The sequence below is a fragment of the Thunnus maccoyii genome, chromosome 8 (genome assembly GCF_910596095.1).
Source record: "Thunnus maccoyii chromosome 8, fThuMac1.1, whole genome shotgun sequence".
Taxonomy (NCBI): Eukaryota; Metazoa; Chordata; class Actinopteri; order Scombriformes; family Scombridae; genus Thunnus; species Thunnus maccoyii.
In genome coordinates this window covers 626,385-639,281 of record NC_056540.1, presented here as the reverse complement: position 1 = coordinate 639,281, position 12,897 = coordinate 626,385, and the positions used below count along the sequence as shown (strand labels likewise).

At 40.0% G+C, this 12,897-nt stretch overlaps 1 protein-coding gene across 2 annotated transcripts; it reads left to right on the top strand.

Moving 5' to 3' along the window:
* Window positions 1-2,732: 2,732 nt before the first annotated feature.
* On the top strand, window positions 2,733-12,637 carry LOC121902592. Of its 2 annotated transcripts, none has more exons than XM_042419979.1 (4): window positions 2,733-3,316; window positions 5,862-5,932; window positions 6,026-6,277; window positions 8,847-12,637. In XM_042419979.1, exons 1-4 carry the CDS (start codon window positions 3,263-3,265, stop codon window positions 9,208-9,210), a joined length of 741 nt encoding a protein of 246 aa, XP_042275913.1. In that variant the 5' UTR covers window positions 2,733-3,262; the 3' UTR covers window positions 9,211-12,637. The 2 variants fall into 2 exon arrangements, with proteins under 2 accessions (XP_042275913.1, XP_042275912.1); XM_042419978.1 differs by having other exon boundaries at window positions 3,229-3,316.
* The last annotated feature ends 260 nt before the right edge of the window (window positions 12,638-12,897 follow it).

Here is a 12,897-nt window from a genome sequence, read left to right as displayed (position 1 = left end):
TTTTATATCCAATGCCCCTGAGCCAAAATTAGGCACCAAACAACTTCTTATAACTCAAAAACTAAAAGTCACATCGAAAAAATATTTTCAGTTTGAGCGACCCGAGACTTCAGTGGTGATACTGATATATATATGTGTGTCCGTAAGATTTAAAATAAAGGAGCTGTGACAATTTATGTATCACCATCATCTCCGTTTTTGACAAAGAGCTCAGATAACATTGGTGTGAATGAGACTCTTACACTCTTGTAGAATGTCGAACCTTTTGCACTCTTAAAAGGGCACTCTCTGCCCTTTTTTTTGATTTATTCAAAAACTGAGTCCTATTTCAATCGAAGTAACATTGGATGAGAGAGTCAAAATTTGTCTACATTTTAATGTATAAATTTTACTTGTAGAGTGAAAACTGTGGGAGTAAGGTGGTAATGTGTTAAAGATTTTTGATACAATTTTAAGGCCTGGACCTACAGTGCGGGATGTCACGAGTGCATAATGAAGCAATATTACACTCGAGGGTGTGCTTCACCGTCATTATTGTTGGTACTTCAGTAATGCTTACGGAACTCGGTGCAAGTGCCTCGTGCCTGACAACATCACTGTCATGCCAACAATAAAACTAAAGCACACCCTTGAGTATAATAGTGCAATTATACAACATTTACCAACAAATTAAAAGATATAAACAAAATATATTCATATTGTGAGGCAGTTCACTCTAAAAATAAAAAAACTTCTTGCTTGTGTTATCTCTGTTTCCATGGAAATACATGGGGTATGACTAATACCTGGAAAACCATCACTCACATCAGTGTATAATCAAGCCTAGATAACTACTTCAGCAAGTAGGCTGACCCTTAGTAACGACCTAACAACAGAGACGATTTCTAGTCCCTGTTGAGTCAGCCAGCCAACTTGAGCTAATTGTGGCCGGGCCCAGACAGACAAGGCCCAAATTTAGTTCTTTTTAGAGTTTTAGGTTGCACTGACCCTTTAATATTCAACTCACACCAGCTAAAAGGCCACAGATCCTTTATAAATGATACAGATGATGATGAATGATGGACTGAGACAAGGAGTTCCCCCAAGATTACAAAATGTATTGATATAAAAGAAAGAACAGTAATAATTTAACAAGGAATTAAAATCAGGAAATTTATTAAATACAAACTACTTAAAATTGTGCAAAAGTACAAAGGATGTTGCAATAAGCAAAAAATTGTAATTAAAGCCCTCCGCCTCCGTGCACGTTGGGCCACGGTGCAGTCGAAGGGCTTCTGTCAGGGACATGTAGATGTCTTCAGATCCGGGCTGTTTTCAGACAGTGCAAGAAGGAGATAAACATCACTTCCTTTGTCCACTATTTTGCCTGCTGCTGGGGCTGCTTTGCTGCAATTTTGTAGGGGGCACTATTCAGACAGTTTGCATCACTGATGGAATATTGTCATGTAGACGAGTTCCAGCCGGGACTCTTATCAAACATGTAAAGTTTGGTGCAGACTGGAGCATTTACAATAAAGTTATAGCAACTTCCTCTGTTATGGTGAAACATCAAATCTCAACTGTGTGAGGATGAGAATTTTTTGCAGAGTGAGACATGTCTGTCTTGCTCACACCTGTGTCATCAAAATTAAGTAAGTTTTTGGCCCTTTCGCTTGAATTTCAATTAGTAAATTGAAAACTCTTGATGAGTTTGGTTGTAAAAGAAATTAATTTCCTAATTTTCATCAAGTCTATTTTTAGAAAAGTACAGACTTTTAACCCACATGACGAGACGCACTGGATGAAACGAATAATTGAGTTGTGGCTCAATCTCTCTATGACATTCCTATGGGCCGTGGCAGCCATATTCATTACATAGGTGGTGCTCTCAAGCACATTTTGGCACTTTTTTACATTTTATCAAATTTTTCACCAGACCTGATATGCGTGCCAAATTTGGTGAGTCTTTGAGCATGTTTAGGGGGTCAAATTTAGGGTTTAAGTGGCGTAATAATAAGAAAGAAAGAAACAGAGCAGATACAAGAGGGTCTTCGCCCCTTTGGGGCTCAGGCCCTAATAAGAAAATGGGAGCGCTAAGGAATGGTTGGCCATAGCTGCCAAATTAAACCGACAAATTATGCTGGCATAGAGCACTCACCACGCCACTGTGCCCTACACACACACATACACACAGCAGAGCAAAACCAAAAAGGGAAAAAGTAAATTGTGAAGGAAGTGCAAAAATGACTACCAAACACACTTTTATGGGGGTGAGCAGCAAAGGTGAGGAACTCCATTGCCAAACCCTCCACCGTCCGGGCGGCCACACTCGCCACAGATTCTATAGCGCTAACACACAGAAAATACAGGTTAAATTTACAACAGTAGAGCCGTGTGACAGCACGCTATGTTACTAGCGTGGAGAAAAAGATAAACGCCACAGGGGGCAGGCAAAATGTAACAAAAGAACCTACCAATAACAGAAACCACCTAGTGAAACTAAAGGCTAATACTATGAACAAAAATAATAATGATAATAAAGCAAACTAAGCAATTGTATAAGTGTAGGGAAACTAAACCAAACGAAACAAAATTAAACGAAACTAATCAAAACAAAACCTAAACAAAGCAAAACAAAACAAAACAAAACAGCAGTGGCAGTAGTATCTACAAATGAAAACAGGTTAAATTAATTAACACACTGCCAAACAAATATATAATATAAGCAAACATATCCATTTTTACCTCTCCCTTGCGTATATTGCGAAATAATCAGGCAGACAACTCAACATGTGGGGTCAGGGGGTTGCTAAGGAACGGGACCTATGGTGAATAAAACAGTGTAAAACACACAGCATCGCTACCTCGACTCAACAAACTGAAACTACTACCTCCCAGAGTGTTCTTGCTTAACAGCCACAACCTGTTGCACCAGGGACCAGAGGAGAACAGAAGCATACTGGGTCTTTTCAGTACAGCTTATATATTAGACCAAACAAATTGGCAACCAGGAAATGGACGATACTAAGGCCTGCCTAGCCCTACGGAAGTGTGGGAGAGACATTTACCGGCTACATAATACTTTCTGGAGATCGCAGCATTTCCAAAACTGAATAAATACCACACATATAAACACAAAACTGTTTTGCTAGCTCAATCTCGTAACTAAGATAACCACTGAAAAAAAATATTTTTCCATGGACAGATTTAGCTACTACATCCACAAACTTCACAGACATTTTTAAGCTAGTTGTGCTGTGTCACCAACTCACCAGCACAGCTGATGGAGAATGCCGGAGTGGAAGCGGAGATATACTCTCAACTGAAGGGAAAATGGGTAAGTTTTGCTGTGTTTGGGGGTGCCAAGTAACGATAAATAGAGGAGAGGGATTCGGGTTTTTCAGTGTGTGCAAGGGTGTGCGTGTGTAACTTGTCCCGCTGTCTCAGAGTTCAATCCACTTGGCAAAGGGTCTGTTTTGTTTTCCCCACAACCCCTAATCAGTTCAGTTCAATCCAGTTTCACAAACATAAAAGAAAGACAACTCAAAACTCCGCTCTGGGTTTTCACCGCAGACCCCCCCACAAAACAAAACAAACCAAAGATGCTAGCATAGCAACACTGTACATAGAATAAAGCCAGCAGAAACGTCAGATAGGTCGGACCACCGTGTTTAACTGTATATCTTCAAATGCTATAGTCACGGCTGAAAATGAAAAAACAAGTTTGCCAAGTTCACATTTCTCCACATCTCAACTCAACCACCAGTCGTCTACCCAAAAGTGACTGTTGTTGTTAGCATGTTGTTGTTAGTCTGTAGTTCTAATGAATGACGGAGTAATATTTTTAGTGATGAGGCTTTTTTCATTACAGCATGGCTAGATGTGCTGTCATGCTGATTTGAGCACGTTCTAAATGTCTAGTTGACCAATCAGATTGCTTGGTCGGAACTACTTGTTGTATAATGTCATGAGTGACATCACGCACTGTGGGTCTGAAAATTCTGTGAAATACACACTAATGTAAAAATCTGAGAAGGGCTGAAAATTCACCAATTCACCATCTAGGGGCACTTTTCCCCAGCACTAGAAACCCTGTTGTACCACACACCACAGATAGGCAAGAACTACAAACTAAAACAAATTTTTCCACAACTACCCGACATGGTAACGCTAATGGCGCTAATGCTTTAAATATGGAACCTCCTTCCTCTGGCTAACTGCCTAACCAATACTAGTTGACCCACTCAATCCTAGACTCCATGCAGGTTAGTGGCAGGATAAATTAAGCACAAAGCCCAATAACCTGGTTAATCTTCATCAGGCTGAAAATCACCTAGGCAGTTATGGAAGTGCACCCATGCAACTGCAAAGGCAGGTATGAGTAGGCGACCCTCCCAGCTCCACCTGCCAGCCAGCTCCCAGTATCTGCAAAACAGACAGCAGAGCAAGGCAAACAAACAGGCAGAGTGGCAGGGGCCGTCACACACTATTGATAGTATTATTATTATACAGTATACACATACAAAGTTAAGTAAACAAAAGTGAACATTGTAGGAGTATTAATACTTTATTATTGAATTACCTCATTATTGGGGCACCACCTCCTTTTTGGTTAGGATTTGTTAGTGCCAGGAAGGAGCACTAACCCTTTTTCAGTTTAAAATAAATGTAAATTCTTGTCCCAAACAGTGACCTCTGTTTACTGCAGCTCAAAGAAACAACCAAACACTTTTAAGATAAATGAAGACTTTTATTAATAGCTAAATGTCTTGAGGATACATGATAAAGCACAAGATAATATATAGAAATTAATAAATAAAAGAAAGCAAAATAAATAAATAAATAGATAAGATCTATAAATGGTTATAAAATTCCATTCAGAATTCCACAATTTGGCGGCGGCGATGGTGGTGGCGTAAGCGTCTCCAGCAGGTCTCAGAACGCTTCTCTAATTTGGGCCTGTCTTGTATGCTATTTTTGTCTTTGAGAGTGATGGTGGAGGGAAAACCATAACTTTTTTGATGTCCCGAGGATGTTGAGTCTTTTTTCTGAGACTTCTCCCCATGAGTAACTCATCTTACATGTTGGAGTCCTCCCAACTTTTGTTTTTGCTTGACTGAAGCTATTTAGTTGTTTTTGTTTTTTTTCTCCTCGAACACATCACATAACTGGAACACTGACTTTATTATTCCAGTATTTTAAGTTTCTCTCTTCCCTCTCTTCCTTTTTTTTGTTTTGTTATTGGCAAACATGAATCTTTAATTTTTTCTGTTTGCCCCGATGATGCTATGTACATGTTTGCCGTAAATTGTGACTTTGGGGACATAATTTCCGTCAAAACTGTCATAACGATGCAATGTTGCAGAATACTGAGCATCTGTTGCTGTTATTTTTTATGTTATTTTTATTTATCTTTTATTTGTTCTCTTGAAATAATGAAATGGCCCTCTTTCTTTTGTGACTCATTCTTCTTATTGTGATTATCTGTGGCCATCTATATGTATTTATGATTGTCTGAATATAAGCTACTTGATTCCTTGATTTTGGATTATTATTTCATTTTATTTATTTATTTATTTTTATTTGCTTATTTTTGACATGGGATAAACTAAGCAAGGCCCTCCTTTTGTTTCCTCATAAAGGCTATGTCGTCTGAGCCTGAGCCTGTTTTTATGAAGCTTAGCGTAAATTCAGGCAGGAAGACTATCTTTAACCATTCATTCATTTCCCACTCCTCTCTCTCTCCCCTGCTCATTTCTTTCGCATCAGCTGTTTAGGGGCGTCACTCCTAGTTATCAAATCAGATTGCTCCACAATCTCTAACCACCAATCACGGCTCAGCTGTCAAACTTTAAATCTGTTTCCCTCTCTGTCGCTGTTAGCTGTCATTCCAGAGCAATCATCGCGACTCAGTCGGTCATGCTGCTGCATTCGTGCATCTGTCGACATGCAGGTAGTTGTATCAGCAAGTTACGTTCTCAGACTACTATGTGCGTCTTGCTACAGCATTTGACACTCATCTGCTTGCTCTGTACTCACCATTCAGGAGGTTGCCTCTGTTACTCAAGCTGCGCGGCAGCTTCAAAGACGCCGCTCGTCCTCTGCAACTCTGCAACACAGCTGCAGCTCCTCTCAGACGGGACTCCAAACCCCGTAAGCAAGCGACCGGCAAAGGTGCTCCAGCGGAGTCTGGCTCCATGCAGAGTTTCTCAGTCAACCTCTCTACTCCAGTCAGATCTCAACCAGACCATCCCTCTCTGGCTGCTCGCCCGTCCCTACTCTGGCTCTCCCTCACCTGGTCAGTCTATGGGGGCTTCAGTTGCGCTTGTGAACTACAAAACTATAACATTCAAAATGCTACTACCTCATAGCTCTCCTCGTTTAAGCATGTAGCATTGCTAAAAGGGTATTCAGTAGGCCTATATCAAGTGGACGTGTCACCATCAAAACATTCCAGCATGCACATCAGGAAGTCATTTCAAACAGTAAGCACGCATCTCGTGCAACTTGTTCAGTCATACACACATTTCACTCGTCCATCAGTAAGTTAATGCATCTCTATTATCTTTTCAGCATGTACATCACTACATAAAGCATTGCGTCAATGCACGCATTTCACTATGTATTTTGCCCTTCAGGCATTTTATACTGTTGTGTTGTGCCTGCGCTCTCTATTGCATCTCTACTATTTTGTTTTGGGTCAGAGGAAGTAGGAAGAAAGAGCATGCAGCACTCAGGACACAAATCAGCCATACAGAGCACACACAGTCCTGCGCACGACTACATGCTGCAGCAGATGAATTTATCATAGCAGTTCAACAATGCGTATATGGAACTCTAAGTGCACCACTAGTTATATACCATAAGGTATTACCTCAGCAGCGGCATTTCTTCAGAGTTGGGAGCATGGTTATTCCAAGGCCTGAGTCTTTAGCATGCTTTTATTGAGGGAACTATGTTCTGCTAACCATGTTGCTTAGCCACTATTGGGATCTATACTTCTACCAGCTTTTTCACCAGCGACATGGTGTCTGAATTTATTCTTTTAGCTAATTCCCGTTTATTAGATTCATTCATACATGTTAACATCCTGTTTCGTCAACCTTAATGAGTTCTCAGGCAAAACTAATTCAGTCAATCCCGAATTAAAGCATCAATCTGTCTCACCTTTAAATTCGTTAAAAGACTCCCTTCCCGTCAATATTATGCTTCATGTCTTAGCAGACCATACCATCTTCATGATTAAATGAGGCCTGTTGCATTCCTGCTTGGTAAGTAAGCTTGCGCCCTCTAATTGGGGGGATTTATATTGCTGCTGCTCAGGGCGATGCCCCTCGACTCAAAATCTCCTGTAGAGTCTAAGTGCAACACTTTTAGACTTTATTATCTCAATCATCAGTAGAATAACATTGTCTTTACTTCATTCACTCGTTCTCCTATGTATGGAGCTTTAGATAAGTTCAGTCAGGAAGACTACCTTTGCACGCATAGACTGTAGTTTTATTTCTCATATTGTCTTGCATTCACATCTCTCACATATCTGTTACTCGTTTTTCCTTGGCCTACTTTGCCAGGGCCATCAACTGAGATCTATTGCGCACACCAGCTGGTTATCTATTCTATAGCAGTAGCGATACAGCTTCATTGTAACCCATCATCTGCCGCTGTCTTTCATTCAGATTAGCACCATTCAGGACTTTCTTTTAGGTCAGGACGGCTACTTCTGCCACCAACCAAGGTATTTCATCTACCTCTCTGCTACAACTGGGAAGGTGGTCACCCACCGCCTACACATCTTCATTCGTCCAGACGTCAGCACTGTTCTCACCTATTAAGATCTCATATATATAACTGGTGGTGGTGTCCAAGGTTACTAGCATCACAGCTCGTTGCTATCATTGCTGATCATGTTGGCATTTCTTCCTCTCAAATCTGGTTCATGGTAAAGTGCTATGTCATGGTCGCCTGACCTCTCATACCTGTCCACACACCAGCTCATGGTCTTCGGACCTCACGCACTAGTACATGGTCGCCTGACCTCTCATATCTGCTCAAGCATCAGCCCACGGTCTTCGGACTCCCTGCATCAGCACGTCATCAGCTAATGCATCAGCACACAGTCTTCGGACCCCACATCAGCTCACGCATCAGCACATGATCGTCGGACCTCACATATCAGCTCATGGTTGTTGGACCTCACAAATCATCTCAAGGTCACCAGACCTCACACCTCATCTCATGGTCGTCAGACCTTACACATCATCTAATGGTCTTCAGACCTCACAGCACCCACCACTCGCTCTGGTGACTGCCAACTCACTCTCTTTCTATTTCTACATCTTCAATCGTCCAAGTGTAATGATTATATCATGACATTATTATCACTGTATTGTGTCCAATTCTCCCTCTGCATATCTCACTAGAATCCTTCGCTGCTGGTGAGGTAAGGACTGAACACTGGTGTCGGGTCATAAGTCCTTAGTACCCTTTCTTTTGGGGGTTATCCTATACTATTCTCGCATTCACCTCCCCCTTTCATATCCAGTGACATCACGATGGGGTCTAATCGCCAAAGACTTTTCCACCTTCATCTATCATGCTTGTTCAATAAATATCATTTACTTCATAAAGAAATTGAGTCTTTCCTTATTGAAATGAAGCTTGGCGTAAATTCAGCCAGGAAGACTATCTTTAACCATTCATTCATTTCACACTCCTCTCTCTCTCCCCTGCTGCTCCGGCTTTCACATCAGCTGTTTAGGGGCATCACCCCTAGTTATCAAATCAGATTGCTCCACGATCTCTAATCACCAATCACGGCTCAGCTGTCAAACTTTAAAATCTGTTTCCCTCTCTGTCGCTGTCAGCTGTCATTCCAGAGCAATCATCATGACCCTCCTCCACACCATCCACCTCCATGGCCGTGTCCCGGAAGCTCTCTGCTCTTCATCCCAGATCACCATCTCGCTTTCTCTACTCCCTTACTTCAGCACCAGGCCCGAGTTCACCAGAATCTGCTACCACATCACCAAGATCTACGCCTCTTCATCACCACCACCAGTGTCTAGATTCCATCAGGGGGTTATCCTATACTATTCTCGCATTCACCTCCCCCTTTCATATCCAGTGACATCACGATGGGGTCTAATCGCCAAAGACTTTTCCACCGTCATCTATCATGCTTATTCAATTAATATCATTTACTTCATAAAGAAACTGAGTCTCTCCTGATTGAACTTTCTTCTTTTGTGTGTGTGTGTGTGTGTGTACATGTGTCATGTTTGTCGTTTTGACTGTCTCTCCTGCCTGTTGCTCTCACTTTCCTCCTCCATCACCTTCCCTCTCCAAACTGTGTTCTCCTACCTGCTGTTTCTATTTTTTCTATAGGCACAATTGAATCAGCCAAAGGTTTAAAGGTCATTCATCTCAACATTAGGAGCCTTGTTGCAAAAGTCGATCTCCTCAGAGCCTGGGTTACTCTTTACAAACCCAACATCATCACTATTTCTGAAACGTGGTTACATAGTAATATTGCTGATGATGAAATTAAAATTGACAATTTTGTTTTGTACAGAGCTGATAGGGCTTCTAGAGGTGGTGGTGTGGCCAAATATGTCACTTCAAATCTTGTCACTCAGTGTGTCATTCCTAATGTAGAGCCAGTTAACTTTGAATGTCTTTTCGTCAACATTATTCTTCACGATAACAAACATTTAATTATTGGCAACATCTATAGGCCTCCCTCTGCTCCGACTGACTCCACTAAGTGGAGTCAGTCGGAGCAACTATTAATTCTCTTGAGAGGCATAATGAAATGATTATCTTGGGTGACTTCAATTGTAACTGGCTTGATCGCTCCTTCTCCAATGATAGGAATTTAATTAATAGTGTAAACCTCACTCAGTTAATTAAGGAACCTACAAGAGTTGATTATCGGTCGTCATCTCTGTTGGACTGGATACTTGTCACTAATCCTGAAAGAATAATTAAATCTGGTGTTATGTCAGACTGTTTAAGTGATCACTCTGTTATATTTTGTGTCTGGAAAATCAAAATTCCAAGTTTGCCTCCTAAATATATTAGACTGAGACAATGCAAGAACATTAATGTAGATAATTTTATTCAAGATATAATTTCCATTAATTGGGACAGATTTCAGTTAATTCCTCTTGTTGATGATGTATGGAACTTTTTTTATTCTGAAATTACAAACATAATTGATAAACACACCCCCATAAAAACAATAAGCGTTAAAGGTAGACACCTACCCTGGATTAGCTCACAATTTATCAGCCTTTTCAAACAAAGGGATAAAGCCTGGGCCAAATATCGTCTGTCTAAGGATGCTGCTGATTGGGAAACCTACAGATACTTGAGAAATCTATATAAAACCATAACAAGGAATGCAAAATCTAACTACTATAAAGACAGCTTTTTACAGGATTTCCGTGATCCTAGACAGTTCTGGAAACAATTGGACAATATTCTCAATAAAACTAACAAAAAACTCTTAAACCAGATACGTATAAATAATGAAATTATTAATGATCCTCTACTTATTTCCCAAGCTTTCAACCATCATTTCTCATCTATCTGTGGTTCCCAACACTTTAATTCTTATGATATGGCTGGCTTTTTAAACTGTACTACAAGGGAAATGTCCTCCCCTCATCCTATTAATGTGTTTTTACTCCCTCATGGCAGCGTTTACAACTCTGACCAGTCTGATCTCTGGCTGTGATTGGCCACCGCAGCCTTCAGCTGCAGAGACGTCAGGTTGCATTTCTCCAAAAGTTGACTCTGGCTCAACTTTCCGGCCGCAGTTTGGTGCAGTGCCACAGTGGCAAAAACAGCCACAGCCGAAACGCACTACCCCATTCACATGAATGGGGGGACTGTCATTTTTGCTGCACCGCCTGATTTGATCTGAATACGGCCTAATGGTTCTTTTTTCTTTAGGAAAATTCTGCCTATTGGTGTTTTTTATGTTATAAATGAGTTAAAAGAAAATAGTAGTGCTGGTCCAGATGGTTTGGAGGCTAAATTTATTAAACTTGTAGCTCATATTCTAATGTATCCCCTTGCTGATTTATTTAATATGTCTATATCTACTTGTTCAATCAAGGAGGAGATCCACTAGATGTGAATAACTACAGACCAATATCTATTATCTGTACCATTGACAAGATTTTTGAGAAACTTATTTTTAATCAATTATATCAGTATATAAATCTGTGCAATATTCTATCTCCAACCTATTCTGGCTTTAGACCTAATTTCTCCACCACAACAGCCCTTCTAAAATTCACAAATGAGGTGTTCTCATCATTTGATAAAGGCCTACTCACAGGTGAAAGTTTTATTGCTCTTTCTAAAGCTTTTGATTTGGTTGATCACTACCTCCTCCTTGATCAGCTCCGTTCTATTGGTCTATCTCAAAATGCTCTCCTCTCGTTTAATTCCTATCCTCATAATATATGTCAGTGTGTTGTCTTTCAAGGTTCTCAGTCTGATTATTTAACTGTTGATAAGGGTGTTCCACAAGGCTCCACTCTTGATCCACTTCTTTTCTCTATCTTTATTAATGACTTACCACTAACATGCTCAAATTGTCATATTCATCTATTTGCTGATGATACTGTTATATATACCTCTAACTCTGATATATTACAGATACAGAACTCCTTACAATTTGACTTTAATTTGGTTCAAAAATGGCTTCATAATAACAGACTCATATTGAATAAGAAGAAGTCCTGCAGCATGGTGTTTGGCATCCAACAAAGACATCCACATCCCTGTGGCTTTCATATTAATTTTGATGATGGATCCCCCTTGAGAGAGTTGACTCTTTCAAATATCTTGGACTTTGGATTGAACCTGAACTCTGCTTTAAGCCCACATTGATTTTATTATGAAACAAACATTTGGTCGTCAGTGCTCACTCTGTCACTCAATTAATTGTTTTTCATTTCATGTCAGAAAAAGAATAATCTCTCAGTTAATTTTACCTGTAATTGATTATGCTGACATTGTCTATATGAACACCACTGATACTTATCTTAGACCCCTAAATGTATTATATAACTCTCTGTGTAGATTTATTTTGAGATGCCCATATAAAACTCATCATTGCTTTATGTATGAATCACTTAATTGGCTGCAGCCTAAAGCTAGAAGGCAGTTTCACTGGGTTCAGTTAATCTTTAACTATGTTTATTTTAATTGTCCTTCCTATTTGAAACCGTTTTTGGTTCCATATAGATCTTCTTATTCACTCAGACATATGCAATATCCCTTCTTTTCTGTCCCCAGAATTTTTAAAGAAGTTGGACGCAGGGCTTTTCAGTACAAAGCTCCAGCTGATCGGAATGATCTTCCTCTTTCTCTTAGATCTATTAACTCTTTTCGCTGCTTCAGGAGTTCTTTATTCTGTCATCTTAAAACAACCTGTTCATGCTTTTCATTTGTGTGTATTTGCAATTAGAAGATGAATTGTTTCAAGTGCTCCCGGTACTGATGAAAGTGATCAGATTTTTACGGGTCATTTCTCATTTCTTGTATCCAGTTTCTTGTACAACTGCTGATGGTGGGGGGTGTGGGTGTGAGATGATGAGAGAGCTGTCTGTATCTGTGTATTTGTAGTCTATGTTTGTTATGTAACGTTGTCATTGTAAGTATGTGTTATATTCTTATAATACAATACAATATTCTTATATTTTGTGTTTTTTAGGGCGCCCTTGAAAAGGAGATGCTACATCTCAAGGGGCTATCCTATTAATAAATTCAAATTCAAATTTAATAGAAAGTGGCTCAAAGTGTGTGACTCGAGGCTTAACGTATTGCACCAGGGAATACTAAGGGAAAGCTAATTCAACTTCTCTAAATAAATTCTTTTGATTTTAACGTTATTCAACA